This window comes from Spea bombifrons, chromosome 7 (genome assembly GCF_027358695.1).
Source record: "Spea bombifrons isolate aSpeBom1 chromosome 7, aSpeBom1.2.pri, whole genome shotgun sequence".
NCBI classification, from domain to species: Eukaryota; Metazoa; Chordata; class Amphibia; order Anura; family Pelobatidae; genus Spea; species Spea bombifrons.
The window spans coordinates 18,505,001-18,524,843 of NC_071093.1; the positions used below are offsets into that span (position 1 = coordinate 18,505,001).

The 19,843-nt window shown below is 41.5% G+C and overlaps 1 protein-coding gene across 1 annotated transcript in view; it reads left to right on the forward strand.

The window, feature by feature from the left end:
* PLCL1 (phospholipase C like 1 (inactive)) overlaps positions 1-18,153 on the forward strand; it is a 141,020-nt gene extending 122,867 nt beyond the window's left edge. The window contains exon 6 of the mRNA XM_053471756.1: positions 17,872-18,153. Coding sequence (XP_053327731.1) covers positions 17,872-18,054 — 183 coding nt within the window. The 3' untranslated portion in view covers positions 18,055-18,153. The remainder of the gene's footprint in view (positions 1-17,871) is intronic.
* The last annotated feature ends 1,690 nt before the right edge of the window (positions 18,154-19,843 follow it).

The window sequence follows — 19,843 nt, forward strand, 5'->3', positions numbered from 1 at the left end:
TGAGAAATCACAGTGCATCTTGGGGTTGGTTTTGGATGTTGCTGAATGCCTCAATATCTTTATATTGAGGCATTCAGCAACATTGCGTTTCAGCATTTCCCCATTTGCGTTTAGGAGGCAATCGTTGATCGCTTCCCAAGCTCTTTTAAAGCAGGCAGCTTCTGACATATTGTATATGGTTCACTTGCTTTCTAAGCTCATTTAATGCCATGACGTGCCAGCCATGTTATTGGTTGTTAAGGAATCTTGTAAGCATGAGAAGTAGGTGACAGCCAAAGTTAATTGGCTAAGTGGAGGGACAGGGTAGAGGTGAAGAAGTGTAAGTAGGGGAAGTGCTATGAAGAGCTTTGAAAGTGAGAGTTGGGATTTTGAATTCTAAAGCTAATAGGCAAACAGCGAAGATATTGACAAAGATGTTAGGATAGCGATGAGTAAGAAACATAAGTCTGGCAGCAGCATTCATGATGGATGAGGCGCAAGACAATAACGTGCAAAGTCAGCTAAGACACAGTTACAGTAGTCAATATGGGAGATAAGGGCATGAACAAGAGGCTCGGTTGCATTTTCTGTTAGGAAGTGGTGAATTTGTGCAATGTTTTTAAGCTGGAGACTCAGTTTTTTTTAAATAGGCTGGATGTGAGGGGTGAATGAGAGGTCAGAATCAAGGGTAACACAAGTGCAGTGGGCATGTCGGGACAGAGTGATTGCACTAATGACAATGAGAAAAACTGTTGAAGGAATGTTAGAATTAGAGGGGTAAGAAAAGTTTAGTTTTGGAGAGTCTGAGTGTTAGGATTTGTGCAGACATCCACTTAGAAAAAAAACCTGTAAGGGATGTAAATTGAATAAAATAGGCAAACCAATATTCTGTCACATATGGATACCTTCATGCTATCAGTTGTAGGACCACACCCACAATATTAACAAAGAGATACTCTTTGTTTTATCCCGGAAGCCTACATTTTTTCAGATCATCAAAAATATATAATTCAAATTGAGATTTTATATCACACGATCAAATATATAATTTATTGTAAAACGCAATCTACAAAATATATGATCTGTGAAATGCAAAAGGGTAAAACCAGGTATTTTCCTTCAAAACATATATACCGTATTTGCTTGATTATAAGATGACCCCCCCAAATCTGAATATTAATTTAGGAAAAAAAAGAAAAAGCCTGAATATAAGATGACCCTATAGGAAAAAAGTTTTACTAGTAAATGTTAATTCATGTAAACTATTTTTTTTTATAAAAGCTATGATTGAGAAAAATATTTTTGTTTTTATTTCCTTTTATTTTCCAACCTGCCCCCTGTTTGCACATCTGCCCCCAGGCTCGCCACTCTGCTCCAGAAATGCCTAATACCCCCTATATGCCACTGTGCCCCATGATATGCCTTTTAACCCTCTAAATGCCACTGTTCCCCATGATATGCCTTTTAACCCTCTATATGCCACTCTGCCTCTAGAAATGCCTTATACCCCCTATATGCCACTGTGCCCCATGATATGCCTTTTAACCCTCTAAACGCCACTGTTCCCCATGATATGCCTTTTAACCCTCTATATGCCACTCTGCCTCCAGAAATGCCTTATACCTCTATATGCCACTTTGGCATTTAGGGGGTTAAAAGACATATTATACCCTGGTGCGGGTGGGGTAAATTGTGTTGGCCGACTTTAAAGATACCCAAAATAGCACATGGGGCAGAATAACCAGATTTGGCAAAAAAATGGTTTTAAGATAGCAAGACGCTACTTGTACTTAACATGCAAAAAAAACATTGGGTATTTCTAAACTCAGGACAAATAGTAGAATCTATTTAGCATGTTTTTTCATTAGTTTTATAGATGAGTAGAATATTTTTCAAGTAAAAGTCAATTCCCCCACCCCAATTTTACATAATATTTTATACTTTTTTTTTTTTTGTAAATTATATAATACAATCAAAATGACATCTAAAGAAAGCCTTTTTTGTCCTAAAAAAAATATAACTTGTGTAAACGGGAAAGACAATTACAGCTAAACATGAGCACCGCAAAAATGTTAATTTTCACGAGGGGTACAAAAAATAAAATCAGTCATAGTCACAAAGGGGTTAAATGTATGGATAAAGTTTATAAATTAAAGTCAACTAATAAATGGGAAAATGATCCCGGGAACTCTTTCCCCTTTGACTTTGGTTGCAAAGCCTGGAATGCCACTCTGTACACTGTGTTATATATGAATAATACCTTAATCTCCTTCATTGGTGGTAACGAGTACCCACAAACATATTCAAATGTAATCCTTTCCAAGGCTGCAGCTAAAGTTGGCCGTTTATTTTTTTCGATTAATAGGATAAAAAATAAATGTAAATTTATGATTTATTTACAATAATTTAGTAAACAAACAGGATGTTAAAAAAAAAAAAAAAACAACAGCAGAATAAAATTATAAAAATGCATTTCTTTCCCAACCTGCCTCCCCAGTTATGCACATTTGAGCCCAGGCTTGCCATACTGCCTACCACATATGCCACATACCCCCAGGTATGCCACTCCGTCCTGCCCACATATGCCTTATATACCTTATACCCCAGATATGTCACTCCGTCCTCCCAAGATGTGCCATAGTGCCCTCATAGATTCACAGACTCGTTCGCAGCACAATTTTATAAATAAATACAGGATTAATCTTCACTGCCCCCAGGATTTAGATTCCCCTTAGTTTGCCCCCCTTTACCTCTAACTGCACCTTAAGTTAACCTTATTAATTTAACCCTCAGTCCTCAGCATTAAATTAACACTAAAGACCCCAATAACCATAACTGCCCCTAAATTAACCCTAAAGACCCCATGAACCATAACTGCCCCTAAATTAACCCTAACTACCCCATCAACCATAACTGCCCCTAAATTAACCCTAAACACCCCATCAACTATAACTGATGCGGTTGGCTAGGCAGAAGTCGTAAAGGTCCTTGGTAAGGTCAGTTAGGATGTGGGACCGAGGGCCCCTCATATGATTGATAAATTGTATGGCTGAAATGTTGTCCATCTGAAAGAGGAGACAGCAATTGGAGCGGCCAGCGGCCAAACTCCTGATAGCGAAAGAGCTATCAGTCCCAGCCAGTTGATATGCAACTGTCTTTTGTCTGCTGACCAATGTCCCCCTGTTGCTGGGCTGAGGCTGAAGGCAAGACAGGTGAACTGCCATAGAGTGTTGTTCTGGAATAACTGGAGAAACTGCCAGTGGTCATGATGAACCGGGACCGTCAGGTAGGCGCCCTTGAGGTCCAAGCAAGTAAGCCAGTCGCCCTCGAGAAGGAGGACCCTGAGAAGGTGAATACCCTCCATCTTGAAATATCTGTATGTGACGAACGTGTTGAGCTGCCTGAGATTGATTACTTGACAAAACTCTCCCGACTTCTTGTGGACTAGAAAAATGTTGCTAACGAAGTGCAGGGGGGGGGACAGGGAAGGGAGAGCTGGACAGGGGGCTCAGAAAAGTCTATGAGGAAACCCTAAACCGACTGAAGGGCGACCCATGGATCTAGGGAGACGAAGGGCCAGTTGTGGGGGAAGAGAGATTTGAAGATAAAGGACTTACAGTTTTGCGCTCTCCCACCGGAGGAACCACCAAAGCTTCTTTTATTGGAGCCTCTGGAAGACGGGGCACGGAGCCTGTAGCCAGGTTGATATGACAGCGGGCAGTAGGCACGGGAGCCTCTAGTAGCAGATCGGCTGGCAGCCCGGCTCCTCGGACGTCCAGCCCTGGTGGAAAAACACTGACCAGATGAAAAGACCTTCCTCATGGAAGATTAGACTTTCATAAAGGATGTAAAAATATTGACATGTTTGTTCAGTTCTTTAATAAAGGCATCACCGAAGAGGAGACCCTCAGCAGTTGGCCCCAACTCCTTGCTCCTCAAATCCATGAGGCATGGATCGAGGAGTAGAAAGGCAGCACGGCGGCATACTGTAGAAAGGGCCACATTCACGTTGCTCAGCAGGATGACACATCCTCGAGTTCATTCCCTGGCGAGGGAGGCATCCATTGGTGTTGTGGTGCCCTTGCCCCATCCCTCCACACAAGGTGCTAAAGACACCAGAATTTGACCATACTATGGTGACATATATGGCCTGTCTTGGACATATGTCACCATAGTATGGTCAAATTCTGGAGAACTGATTTATTTTAGACACGGACAGCTGGATATATCCAGCAAAACACACATTAACATAAAACAAGATATTGGGATACAAACCGCCCCCTTAATCTGCCTCCCAGAGATTACAGGGGCAGTAAAGGGATTAACAATACAATAGGGTCCCAATCTCCATTGCCTATTACTGGCCCAAATCAATTCCAGGGATGGCCAGGGTAAATGTCTGTAGTGGTGGAACTGGGGGAGTGAGGGGGGGGGGCAGGTACTGATTTATACAACATTAAACTAAAACAATGGTGGTCACTCCCTGGTTGCAGATCCTGGCTGTCTGCCAGAGATAATCCCAACACTTGCCGAGAGGATGATATACTGCTGAGAGTAGCCACCGAAGTCTTTGCAAAGTCAGGGCCCTTAATCAATAGGGAAGAGGCTGGCTCTCAGGCCTCTCCAGTGGTCCCAGTGATGGAGGGTTCTGTCACAGTCCCAGACGTACCTAGTAGCTTATCTAAGCCTGTGTTTTCATCCCGGTATATGTTGAATTTTAAATTGGAATATTGTTGGGACAGAAATAGGGTGACCTCATTGGTCATGTTTTCCAGAACATGTGTAAGTTTTTCATAATGATTACCTGCCCAACGAAAGCACTGCCCTACAGTATGTGGGCTGTATAGACTTCCGGAAGGGAACAAATTAGTCAGTTATACTTCCTCCGTACTGCAGGACAGCATGTTTTCCAGCCCAGATGAACTGGTTGATGTGGTCACTCTCTACAGAAACCATCTGGTAATGTGTGGATTCTTATCTTTACCTACATACATCTATTTTAAGGGTTCATGATCAGTCACCAATATAAATTCTCTACGCAGCAGGTAGTACTTAAGACTTTCCATACCCCATTTGATGGCTAATGCTCCCCTCTCAATAAAATGCATGTTTTGGGGTTCCGTTTTCTACTCAAGTAAAATACTTGGTGTTCCTCACCCTCAACAACTTGATACAGGGCTTTTAACAATTAATGTAGGACTTGTACATAGAGCAGTTTTTAACTTCCCAAATGAGATTTCTGCCTCCTTTGTCCAGTTAATTGTTTTAGGGTTCCTGGCTTTGGTAAACTTAAGTTTGAGCAATGGTTGCAAAATTGGGAATGAACTGTCTATAGTATCCCACTAGACCTAGGAAAACCCTGATCTGTTTACTTTTCTTGGAAGTGGGGAAGTTCTGTATAGCTGCCAGTTTGTTCAACTGGGGTTTTACAAGTCCTCTACCAACTGTGTATCCCAAATACTTTGCCTCTTATAGGCCAGTTGCAGTCATTTTCAGGTTAGCTGTGAGCTTTGCCTATGTGACAGGACGGCCTATATTTTGAATAGGTTCTCCCGCCAAGCTGCGCTTCCTTCTACCGAGACACCAGTGGTTAACCCCTTCAGCGCCAGACAGAACCAGCATTGTAGAGAGAAGGGGAATGGTGCTGCATCAGAGCTGTGTTGCTGCTGTAGCTTAGCATATTCAGCCCACCTCAAGAATTAGACATAACCAATGTTGAGGTAAAAACAGGACTGGCTTTATTGGGAACGGCACAGAAATGTATACACACAGATATTAGATCAGGAGTATAATACCATCAACTACCATACAGCCAGGTGCCTCCATGCATGTGCCCATTTACAAGAAAGGTAGTAGGGAGGAGTCTGGCAACCACAGGCACGTGAGTTTTACATCAGTAGTGGGGAAATTAATGAAAACTATGTTAAAGGATATGATTGTTGAACACCTGAACATAGATTTTAAGATCAGAAAAAAATGGATTTACTTCAAGGAAGATCATGCCAACCTAAACTAAAATAGATGAAGGTGGTGTAGTAGACATCTTACCGCGATTTCAGTAAGGCTTTTGACACTGTCCAGCATCAATAAACTGCAGTCTTTGCGTTTGGATCCCAATATTGTTGAATGTATTATGCAGTGGCAGAGAGTTTTAGTCAATGGATTATAGTCAGAGCAAGGTGGTGTTACCACTGGATAGATCCTTAGAGATCTGTATTTGGACCCATCCTCTTTAATATTTTCCTTAGTGATATTGCAGAAGGTCTTGATGGTAAGGAAGGTGTTTTTTTGCTGATGACACAAAGATTTGCAACAAGGTTGATGTTCCTGGAGGGATAAGCCAAATGATTTAGGTAAATCGGAAACATGGTCAGAGCTGTGGCGACTGACATTTAATTTGAGTAAGTGCAGGATAATTCACCTAGGGCATAAAACCCCAAGGGCAGAACATAGAATATTTGATATTGTCCTAACCGCAACATCTGAGGCTGAATGGTTCATATCTGCCGACACTTTCTCTTTCTAAGTTTGTCCTCCTATATTTCTCAACCCCAGAAAACCGGTTTAGAGGAAGAGTGCAATCTGTAGGTACAGGGTTAACATAAGGGATAGGGTGACCAAATTTTTTTATGCCATTCAGGGAGACAATATGAAGCAGAGAAGATCACACACAGGTATAATTATATACACATACACACAAATACATTGTATGTATCTCACATGCACTGATTTACATATACGATTATATATTATTAAGAAGCCTTGGAAACCATGTTGATTTCAGATTTAATATACCACTCATTACAGACATGAGTAGAGATAGAATGTTAACCCATCTAATACAAGGCATGAGTACATTCAGAGAATTACCTCCTTTGTTACCAGACATTACACATACAGTCAAACAGAGTGACAAACACACATACCTGGTGTCTGGCTGCAGCTTGGTGTGAAGGAGGGACTCAGCCTATCAGGAGAGGCTTCTGAACTCTTAGGCAACCAGGAGAGTTGAGAAGTCTCTCCTGATTGGCTGAGACCTCCTTACGGGACTATGCATTGTCCCAGATTGAGGTTGCCCGGGACCCGGCCCTTAAAGTCCCATTCTGGGACTGTACCAGGCAGGGCCGGCCTTAAGCGTGTGCGACCACAACGGGGGCCATGGGAACAGGGGCGCTGTCCGGTACTTAAATGAAAACATTGTTTTTTTTGTAACTTTATTTAACTTCCTCCATGTTAAATAAAGTTTTTTTTAAACTTTCTTTAACATGGAGGATTTTAAATAAAGTTAAACAAAAAAACAGTGTTTTCATTTAGTCCCGGGCAGGGGCGCCGAGTTTTCAGCAACCGTTCGGCGCCCCTCACTCTCCGTCGCTTCATGCTGAGCGCCGGAATTATTCTGGGGCTCAGCTGTGAAACGTGCACCGCGGCAGAGCGGGAAAACGGACGTCTCCCACTCCCACCACAGGACTCCGGCAACAAGGTAAGTAAGGATAGGGGATAGATAGTGATAAGGGGCGGGGGTGGGGAGGCAGTGAGAAGGGGCAGAGGGGGGAGATTTTTTTTTATTTTTTTTGGGGGGGGTGGGGGCGCCAGAGGAGTAGTCCGCACAGGGCGCCAGAACACTTAAGGCCGGCTCTGGTCCCAGGCAATCCGGGATGTGTGGTTGCCCTAAGAAAGGTATCCTTCTTTGCTAGAAAACCCATGGAAATTCTTCCCTAATAACACAGGATATGGTAATCTAGGTATACAGTCAGGTGAAAAAGAAAGTACACCCTTTGATTTCTATGGTTTTACAAATCATGATAAATTAACAATCATCTGTTCCTTAGCAGGTGTACAAATTAGGTAAATACAACCTCAGATAAACACAATTATTTATTCAACAAAAATAAAGCCAAAAATGGAGAAATCATGTGTGAAAAACCAAGTACACCCTTGCTTCTATAGGAATTAAGATGCTGCTAAAAAAACAAAAACAAAAAAAAAACCATTGATTAATTGATCATTAGCAAGTATGACTACCAATATAAAATCCAAAGTTTTTGCAGTTTGGTAGTCTGAAGCATTCGGGTGTTGAACACATTGCCAAGGAGGAAAGACATCAGCAATGATCTTAGAGAAGCAATCGATGCTGCCCATCAATCTGGGAAGGCTTATGAGGCCCTTTTCAAACAATGTAATGTCCATCATTCTACAGTCAGAGATTATGCAAAAGTGGAAAACATTCGAGAGTTGTCAATCTTCCCAGCAAATTCACCCCAAGGGTTACATCTCAGACTCTACAAACCTCAACATGTTAAGTGTTAAAAGTTCCAGGCAATACAATTAGAAAAAGACTAAAAAAGTATGGTTTGTTTGGAAGGGTTACCAGGAAAAAGACTTCTCTCTAAAAAGTACATGGCAGTACGGCTTGGGCTTGCAGCGTTGCATCTTAAACCACAAGGCATCTGGAATAGTGTCATTTGGACAGACAAGACCAAAGTGGAGATCTTTGGTTATAATGCACAGTGCCACGTTGGGGCAAAAACCCAAACACAGCATATCAGTACAAATACTTCATACAAAGCCAGGTGGTGGAAGGCTGATTTGGGCTTGTTTTGCAGCCACAGGACCTGGGAACATTGCAGCCATTAAGTCAACCATGAACTCCTCTGTATAGCAAAGTATTCTAGAGTCAAATGTAATGCCATCTGGCTGACAGCAAAAGCTCGTTCAAAATTGGGTCATACAACAGGACAATTATCCCAAGCACACCAACGAATCAACAGTATGACTGAAAAAGAAACCCAATTGAAATGCTCTTAAGAGAGTTATGCATAAACAAGTGTCCACAAACCTCAATGAACTGAAGTAACATTGTAAAGAAGAATGGGCCAGAATTCCTCCAGAGAGACTGATACTTACAGTCATACAGAAAATGATTACTTCACGTTATTGCTGCTAAAGGTGGTTCTACAAGCTATTGAATCCCAAGGTATACTTAGTTTTTAACACATGCCTTCCTCATGTTGTCTTCATGATTTATTCAACAAAAATGACATGGTGTAATATGCCATGTGTTGTAGCCAGCTGAGGTTGTATTTACCTAATTTTAGAACTGCTGAGGAACAGATGATTGTTATAATGTCCTGATTTGTAAGACTAAAGAGGGTATACTTTCTTTTTCACATGGCCAACAGTGGAAGTAACCATGATCTTTTTACCATTTATCCCTACAGGTAGCATAATATTACCATGATAGTACACAGTCCCATGAACACAAGAAATCATCGTTCTCCCCAGTTTTTCAGGCAAAGAGACTAAGCTCCGAGACTAAGGTAACCATATAGTAATGTATATTACTGTATAGTAATGTTTAGCAGAAATTGGTTAGTACCCTCTGACCAGTCCACTTGCATAGGTTCCTGAGGCCCTCAAGCAAAAGCCCATTATTTGTAGATGTGGACACTGTAGGATCTGCAGTAGGTGTGGTCCTTTCCTAATGCCAAGGGGAGATGGACACCTTACACTAGGTTTTTTTTTTATGTTCTCCAAAAGACTATCCACTGTGGAATACAGTTATAGTGTGACCATGAACTCCTTGCTATAAAGAGGACACTCAAGGAACAGATCTATTGGAGAGAGCACACCACCCAGTCACTATTTGCACAGACCACGGTAGAATACGCACCTGCAACCTACTACCAAGGGAAACAAAATATCAACAGCAGCACGACTATTTCAACTTCAAAGACACTATTTTAGAACCTGGACACTTTTTGGCTTCCTCTGATTGACCTCCTAAATCAATACCCCATACAAAACTTAGTAGTCCATGACCATCCTACAGCCAAGCATCATGGTTTAAAAATATCCTGGAACTGACTCAGTAGCCAGAGATGGAAAAGGAGATCAAAATCGTCCAATCGTAGGACACTTGTGTCTGAGCCAAGGGTACATCTAGTGGATCTCCTTTTGTCCTACAACAATAACACTATTATGGTTGTGGTCGACAAACTTACCTAGATGGCTTACTTAATCACTACCATTGGGTTACCTACTCCTGGCCAGATGTCAGATCTATTTTTCAAGAAAATCTTCTGTTTGTATGGATTGCCATGTTCGATTCTCTCTGACAGAGGAGTACAATTTACTGCCAAACTCTTGGCAGGATTTTGTTGGGGCTACAAAGTTAAAGACATCTGTCTTCTGCTTGTCACCCCCAGACTAATGGGCAAACCGAGAAGACTAACCACACCCTAGAATAATATCTTCATTGCTACATCGCTCACTTACGCCAGCTTCTCCCTTCTAGCTAAATTCACATACAGCAACCGATTTTCATAGGGCATGCTAGTTATAAGAACAATGCTGGCCGTCCGTAGCCCTCAGTACCAGTACAAAGTATGGCTTTCATCCGCTCATGTATGATTGGCTTGTCCTTACAAAAATGTTGGTCCCTTCACCATAGTTGCTATCATTAATCCAGTGGCCATTCATCTCCCATTGCCTGACTCCTGTCGCATCCATCTCTCTTGATAAGCCGTGGACACCCGAAACGAGTTCCAGAACCGTCTCATCACCTCCTGTCCTTGTTGATGATGTCGACAAACTCAAGGTGCAGGAGAAATTGAAGGATCGCATGCCACAGCCAGCAGTCCCAGAAGCTAGCTAAAAAGAAAAAATGAATATTTCATCATCCTGTCCTAAGGATTCATTGTTAAATAAGTTGAGTTTTGCGTTGAACGTCAAAAATCATGCGTGGTCTCCCATTATTTATGAAAGGATCAACATGAGGCAGCCTGAATAATCAGATTCCCATCATCCTCAACCACACTATTTACCCACACCTATCATCATCGTACTCACAGGATGTGTGCATGTCCACTGCAGCATCTTCCTCACATTATAAATCATGTGGAGATAGGAGCATGCCATAGTGAATGCAAGAGATTATAGTGCAAATTTCTGATGAGTAGAAAATGAATGAAATCAATGTACAAATAGTATTTATTAGTAATGTGTAGTGCAATATGGTTGATATATGGTTTATAACATGTCAGAATTTAGAGGGTTAAATGTCCTTATTGTAATGCCTGAATTCACGTACCTTCCAGGATGGAGTCTAGATGCAGGAAGATAAACAGCTCACTTGTGCAAATAGATACCGCCTCAGTTGACAGATGATATAACCACAAATGCTGGGGTGAGACTTGTGCACAAGGGCAATTATTGTCCAGAGATGAGGTACCAGCAAGGATTATCCAAAAAGCAGAGTCAGGTCACAAGCAAAGGTCGAGGCTGGCAGTACAGGATCATAAACAAGGTCACAGGCAGGGATCAGAGGTAGGCAGTACTGGACCGTAAACAGGGTCACAAGCAGAGGTCTGATACACAGGATAAACATACAGCAATGACAGACCAGTACTGCACCAGGTGTACTCACAAGGGAAGCTTCCAGATTGAAGAAGCAATGAGTACTGCCGCAAGCAGGTTTAAATAGGTAGCTAGTGATCACAGACTGAGAGAAAATACCTTCAGGTGTGTGTTGCTATGGTGTTGCTACAGACTCTCCTGCAATCCTCCACAGGTATCAACTCCTGTTGGAGGCCGTGCCTCCTTAGTGCTAGTGGACCAATAGTGTTATCTGACACGCTTCTTATAGAGTGAGGCTTTCTGGGAGTTGTAGGCAGTGAGGGGGTATAGGTCTCCTGTTACACATGCGACATGACAATTATTGACGGTTATTTTTAATTAACTATGCATGTATGATGTATTTTATTGGTTCTTTAAAAAATAAACATATTGATGGTCTGAAATGTACGTGCAGATAACAATGATTTGGTACATCTTGCGTGTTCTATTTTTTCTTGCTTTGGAGAATCAAACCTTAATCAGTTCTTAACCTCTTTAACTAGTGGGAAAATGTTCCACTTATTTACCACCCTCTCAGTAAACTGTTCTTATGTTACATCTAATACTCTGACCCCCTTGTTTTGGATTATGATCTAATGTTCTAACAGTTCTCCTTATTTCAAATAAACTTACCTCCTTTACTGTTTTAGTATTTATATATTTCTATCACATCTCCTCTCCCTCATCTTTCCTCAAAGCTATGTTAAGACCTCTTAGTCTTTCCTAATATTATTTATCTTGCAAACCATTCAACATTTAAGTAGCCCTTCTCTGAACTTCCTGTAGAATGACAATATCTTTCTGGAGATGGAGTCACCTAGAACTGTATGCAATACTGTAGGTGAGGTTTAACCAGCATACCTGGGAACTCTCTGGTTCCAGAGCCAGAGATCTCCGGGTCCGGGTAAAACGCTGCTTCTCCGGATCACCGGGTCAAGACCGGAACCCTTCGGGTCGCGGGAGCGGGGCTTGACACGCCCCGCTCTCCGCCTGTTTTTCCTTTAAATGACATCAATAAGCAGTCCTGGCCGCGTCCCGCAAGGGAAGGTTCTGGGTAGCCAGAGCTCAGAAGTTCCCAGGTACGCTGACCAGAGATCAGTAAAGCTACATAACCACTTCCTTTTTTTCTGCTACTAATGCCTCTAGCTTTACAGCTCAGTTCCGTGCTTGTTTTATTCTTGCCTACCTTTAAGTCCTCAGACATATTTACTCCTAAATACTGTACTTCTTCCCAGTAACCCCTATGATACATTTCCATGAAAAGAAGTCCCTAGAGCACCAAAGGCATACTTTGAAACATCAAAGATAAAATTGCATGTGATCGCTGTTACAGTCAATAATATGCACGGATAAATGACAAAGGCAGTGCTTAAGCTGGAGAGAGACAGAAAAGGGTTAGATTTTTGACTAGTTAAAAGGGTGGGTGTTAGTTATTTTGGGGATTAGATAGGGTTAGGTAGGGGTTACAGAATACTTTTTTATATAAAAATTGTTTTTTTTGTTAAAATAAAATAATGTCTTTCATATATGAATGTGTTTTTAAAGAAAGGTCCTACTTCCGCTGCTGTCGGCACTTCTGCTGCTCTGTCATAGAAGCCCCGGGGGAAGTGCCGGGCAGCAGCAGAGGTTGTCTACACGCATTGCTCAGACCTCCACCGGCTGCCCCCACAAGGGAGGTGTGGGGCAAGTCTGTGGGGGGGGGGCTGAATGGCATATAGGGGGGTATAAGGTATATCGGGGGGAGTGGCATATTAGGAGGCCAGGGTGGCAAGCCTGGGGTGAGATAACTGGGGGGGCAGGTTGGCAAATAAAAGGAAATAAAAAGCGATGCATTTTTCTTAAATATGAAAAAAATAATTAATATTTACTAGTCAAACTTTTTAGGTTTTAAAACCTAGTTTGAGAAGTATTGTGTTTTGGTTCTTGTACCTAAAAAATAAAATAAGAAGACAATTAGAGAAATGACACGTTAATGTAAATTTTCACGTTCTTGCAGCCTGGACTCCACCCTGTCAGCAGAAGCCAGCATCGCTGGCTTTCTGCTTCGCGTTCGCCTGTAACAGCAGCTGGCACGAGCGCCGGAAAACTGTTTAAACAAAGATAATAATTTAAAAAAAAACTTACATCCCATTGCCCTAGTACATCTAAAAGGTATAACCCCCTGCCTCCATTTACAACCCCAAACCCGTTAAGCCATAAGTATGAAAAATACTACCCTATAGGGTAATACCGTATTTGCTCGATTATAAGACGACCCTGATTATAAGACGACCCCCCAAAATCTGAATATTAACTTAGAAAAAAAAGAACAAGCCTGAATATAAGACGACCCCAAAGGAAAAAAGTTTTACCAGTAAATGTTAATTCATGTAAACTATTTTTTTTTAATAAAAGCTATGATTGAGAAAAATATTTTTTTTGTTTTTATTTCTTGTATTTTCCAACCTGTCCCCCAGTTACGCACATCTGCCCCCAGGCTTGCCACTCCAATATGGCACTGTGGCCCATGATATGCCTTTTAACCCTCTATATGCCACTGTGCCCCATGGTATGCCTTTTGACCCCCTATGTGCCACTCTGCCTCCAGAAATGCCTTATACCCCTATATCCCATTCTGGCATTTAGGGGGTTAAAATGCATATTATGGGGCAGAGTGGCATATAGGGAGGTATAAGGCATTTGAGGAGGCAGAGTGGCATTAAGGGAGTTTAAAGGGATTGTATAGAGCACTCTGCCTCCAGAAATGCCTTATACCCCTATATGCCACTCTGCCATTTAGGGGGTTAAAAGGCATATTATGGGGCAGAGTGGCATATAGGGAGGTATAAGGCATTTCAGGAGGCAGAGTGCTCTATTAAATGCCCCCTTAACGCCACTCCAGAAATGCCCTATGCCCCCATTTAACACACACACACACACCCTATACCCCCATTTAACTAACTAACACACACACACTCTCTCTCTCCCCCCCTCTCTCCCCCCCCTTCCCCCGCTCTCCCCCCTCTCTTACCGGTGCTTCTAGCCGGGGCAGCGCGTTGGCGTCGCCTTCTGCTGAAGCCGGAAGGAGGTGTGGCTAGCAGCGGGGGTCTGTATGCGTCCGTCGCGTATACTTTCCCCGGCTGTCAGAGATCAGAGTTCCCCGCACCGGTGCGGGGAACTCTGATCTCTGACAGTCGGGGAAGGTCTATGCGACGGACGCCTGCTTAGAAAAAAAAGAAGCCTGAATATAAGACGAACCTATAGGAAAAAAGTTTTACCAGTAAATGTTAATTCATCTAAACTATTTTTTTTTAATAAAAGCTATGATTGAGAAAAATATTTTGGTTTTGTTTCCTTCTATTTTCCAACCTGCCCCCCCAGTTATGCACATCTTCCCCAGAAATGCCTTATACCCCCTATATGCCACTGTGCCCCATGATATGCCTTTTAACCCTCTAAATGCCACTGTGCCCCATGATATGCCTTTTTTTACCCTATATGCCACTGTGTCCCATGATATGCCTTTTGACCCCCTATGTGCCACTCTGCCTCCAGAAATGCCTTATACCTCTATATGCCACTCTGGCATTTAGAGGGTTAAAAGGCATATTATGGGGAAGAGTGGCATATAGGGAGGTTTAAGGCATTCAGGAGGCAGAGTGGCGTATAGAGGGTTAAAAAGGCATTTCTGGAGGCAGAGTGGCATTAAGGGGGTTAAAAGGCATTTCACAGAGCACTCTGCCTCCAGAAATGCCTTATGCCCCCCATTTAACACTCCCCCGCCCCCCACCCCAAACTTACTGGTGCTTCTGACTTCCCTGTCATGTAGCCGGGGCAGCGTGTAGATCCCACGCACTTACGCTGCAGCCGGAAGGAGGCGTGGCTAGCAGTGGGGGTTGTCTGCGTCAATCGCGCAGACCATCCCCGACTGTCAGAGATCAGAGTTCCCCGCACCGGTGCGCTGACAGCCGGGGAAGGTCTGCGTGATGGACGCAGACAACCCCCGCTGCTAGCCACACCTCCTTCCTGCTGCAGCGGAAGTTGTCTACGCGAATCGCGTAGACATCTACACACTGCCCCAGCTACACACCGGGGACTCAGAAGTACCGGTAAGTGGGGCGGGGGCGGGGCGGTATGGGGGACAGACAGGAGGATCCAGGTCCCCAGCAGCTGCGGGGGATCTGGATCTGGATCTTAGTCGTCTCATAGTCAGACCTATTTGAGGTCTGATTATAAGACGACCCCAATTATAAGACGAGGGGTATTTTTCAGAGCATTTGCATTTAACCTTGTCTTATAATCGAGCAAATACGGTATATCTTTTATATCTCATAAAGCAAAGCATACGATAACGAACATGAAAGTTCATGCCAGTGAGATATTGGAGCTATAAGGAGTATTGGAATCTGTAGCAAGTGTAACTATGACAAGCAGAATCAATGAAGCAGAGTTGATAAGCAGAATCAATGAAGCAGAGTTGATAAGCAGAATCAACGGAGTAGAGTTGATGTTCCAATAAGACTTCTTATAAAGATACACAGGCTTCTGTTATTGAGGTTCTTGAGTCTGGTAATCTTAATTCCAATGGAACCAGGTTCTTTAGTCAGGTAAATGCAGGTTAAATCACAGGCTATCAGGAGTCACATTACACAGCCTGTAAGGTCATCACAGTCTTAATGTAAAGGCACCTAACAAACAGGGGCGTGTCCAGACATAGGCCTGGTAATCAGGTAAATCCAGGTGAAAGTCAGACCAGACAATTGCCAGGTAGAGTGACCCCTGGTGGTCTAAATAGGTAAATCATAACAAACGAAGGGTTAAACTTGAAAGATAGAATCCTGACACATGGAAAGAGTTAAAATACTGGCATGTTAAATGCCCATGGGGTGTCTACTTTTAAAAAATGTATGATTTGAGGGGGTAAATTGGCCGGGTTCAACAATGTCCCAATTAACACCGGGGGAAGGATGACCACGTGTCTAATTTCCAATTTGAAAAGTGCACATGACCCAAATGTGGCCCTTTAGCCCTCCAAAAACCCAACAAACCCATGCATGTGGGGTATCACTGTACTCAGGAGAACACATATTGCTGAACACATATAGGGGTGTTTTATGACGGTGACATATACCAGGACCTGTTAATTCATACCTGAAGTAAAAAGTGTGTGAAAAAAATGCAAAAAATGACTACCACGAAGTTTGACAAAGACTGGTGGTAGAATTAGTGCATGGAAAGAGTTGAAATACTAGCATTTTAAATACCCTGGGATGTCTAGTTTTTAAAAATATATGGTTTGATGGGGTAAATTGCATTGTCCGGCTTCAAAGATACCCGAAATAGCACATAACAGGGGGAAGAATTACCAGATTTGGAAAAAATGGTTTTGAAATAGCAAAACGCTACCTGTACTTATTGCCCCATAACGTGCAGTTTTAGCAGGTTTTTATTTAGCAGGTTTTTTCATTAGCTTTTATAGATGAGTAAAAGATTTTTCAAGTTAGAAAATGTCCTTTTCTAAATGTTTCACAATATTTTATACTTTTTTATAGTAAATAATATAATACAGTCAATGACATCTAATAAAAGCCCTTCTTGTCCTGAAAAAGACAATATATAACTTGTGTGGGTTCAGTAAACGGGAAAGAATAAAATTACAGCTAAACACGAGCAGCGCAGAAATGTTAAAACACCAAGGGTTAAGTAATTTGCCATTTGAATTGTTCCATCCGGAATGTCTACCCTGTTTCAGAGCTCAACCATTGGCTTATCCATTCAACTATTTTGGCATCCATACCCATAGACTGCAATTTATTTATAAGTCTTCTATGAGGGACAGTGTCAAATGCCTTATTTAAATCTAGATAGGCTATATTAACAGCCTGGTCTATTATTTTAGTTACCCAGTCAAAAAAATTAAGTTAGTTTGATAATAGCTTCCTATAGCACACTCGTGCTGTTTCTGAACATGCAAACCATTTATTACCAGATATTTAACAATCCTATTCTTTAGCATTGATTTGTACACCAAACTAAACTTAACATTAATCATCAGGGTATAAAGAATCAACCACAAATATCACATTACTCTTATGGCTGCCCACAAAGCATTGCATAATGTAAAGGACGTAATTTGGTTATAGTGTATACCATGGCCCATAACAAGACTTCTTGGCATCTGGGGAGGCGTCGCAAATACCATCCTATCTGCTTCTGGAAGCAGAAGGGGCCATGAGCATTGCTGCAGGCCGGCTCAAGCACACTGTGTTGTGCTCCATGGAAGTTACAGCTCTGCCATGATCTCACCTAACATACAGTAGTTTAATTGTGTGTTAAAGTAGCTTTTAAAGTTTGCCTGGGCCCAAATGTTTATCTATATATATCTTAAATTTGCTGACCATCCTCTGCTTGGAACAATTGACTGTTTATATAAATTGGACATCATGTTAATAAGTCACACCATAATTAAAACTTCCTCTTACCAGTAATTTTTTTTCTTCTTTTTTTGTCTCCGTTCAGGGTCAGGGGGATCTGCTGAAGAACGCCAAAAATGAAGCCACAGAAAACATGAGGCAGATACATCAAGCCTGTCTTGCTAGCGGCCTGGCCAAGACTGTATGCGGCACATCTGAAACTAAGGCCAAGAAAGGCCTGGAAGCAATAGAGGAGAAAGGCATAGGGGAAGAAAACTGCTGCCTATGAGGCATGGCAGATAACACAGCAAAGGAAATTACAGGGCTGCTTTTAGTTTTTTCTTAGGAGGTTACATTCAGTAAAACTCAGTGGTAAAAGCGTCTAGTACACCCAAAAACACACAGATTATTTTATTGTTCTTGTCCATATTGAAAACATCATTCAAACATTCACAGTGTGATTTGGAAAAAGTATTTGAACCCCTATGCTAATCACTTAAATAAAAGCTAATTGGAGTTAGGAGTTAGTAAGTAACAGGTGAGATATGGTATACATCAGATGCATCACATCCAAAGTTAGACAATTTGTTTACAGATGGAGATGACTTAGTACTGTGACTGGCCTCCCTAAAAGTGGGCACCCAGCCAAGATGGCTCCAAGAGCACAATGCAGAATACCCAATGAGGTAAAAAAAAAAGAAACCCTAGCGTAATAAAGTGCTTGTTTTAAGTTTTTGCTGCCAAAGAAGGTTCGACCAGTTATTAAATCCAAGGGTTCACTTAGTTCTTTCCACCAACACTGCAATTTTTTAATGGGTGTGTTAAATAAATGAAAGATTATCATTGTTTGTGTTTTATTGGCGTAAGCACATTGTATTTGTCTATACTTGTGATGTACAGCAGATCACATTTTATGAACAAGTAATGCACAAAACCAGGTAATTCCAAAGAGTAATTTACTTATTTTTGCCATATATATATATATATATTTACCAACTCAATAAAAGGCACTACATATTCATGAGAGATAAGGAAGAACTGTATTCCATGAATACATTTCTTAAATCGGAAATAATTAAAATGGAGATCCCTACGTTTTTCAGATGCTCCTCTTTATGGGGTTACAAAATTATATCACAGTGATTGCCTTTTGTATTTTGCTTCTAGCAGTAGTCTTAAAAGCCTTTAATAAAATTTAGCTGTAAAATTACTAGGTGAAGCTTTAAAAGAGCTAATCTGGTACTGCAGAATGATTTAAAACATTGTTGCATTAAATCATATGCAGCATGTGAAGGAATAGTAAAGTAAGTAGTAACATTTAGTATATAAAACCCTCAATCTGGTGCCAAAATCCAAGTCAAACAGAATTACTTTCTGGAGACGCTCTTCTGGGGAAAAATATATGGATAAACTGTTTCTGTTTACAGGACGATGTAGATACGATGTAGATACGGATGTACAGGCCATTTGTCAGGTGAGGGCTGGCACCTTTTGGCCTAGGGGACTACTTGGGTGTGCTTGCCCTCTAACATCTTATCTGCTAAATCTAATTCTTTACTAATGTACTTGTATTGGTTCATGCCTATAATATATTGAAAACATTTAACTTGGAAGGCTACAGTTCTTACTTGGTCTATTTGTCCCATGGACCTACATAATATAATCTAATTTTGATGTAATTTTGGTTTAGTGTGCGGTTTTTCTAAAATTTTGTGTGCTTATTTTAATAGTTGACATTTGCTTCCTTTATCCAATAGAATGTTGCTTTTTCAATGATGCTCATAATAGAAGTTGCAACATAGCACCTAATGAACATTTTTTTCTTTAGTGATGCAGAACATTTTATAGCAAGACAGGAGGCTTCATAAAATCTTTACTCTACCACCAATAACAGCAAAGAAACAAACATGAAAATCAAAATATATAACCAATCAACATAAAACAGGGACTATAAAGCCTGAAGGCAGCCACTCCTCCTCCTCTTCTTTGCTGCTACCACCAACAGGTCAGATCAGCTATCCATTAAATTTTCCTATATTGATTGTTTCTATTATAGATTTTCGTTATTATCTTTATTT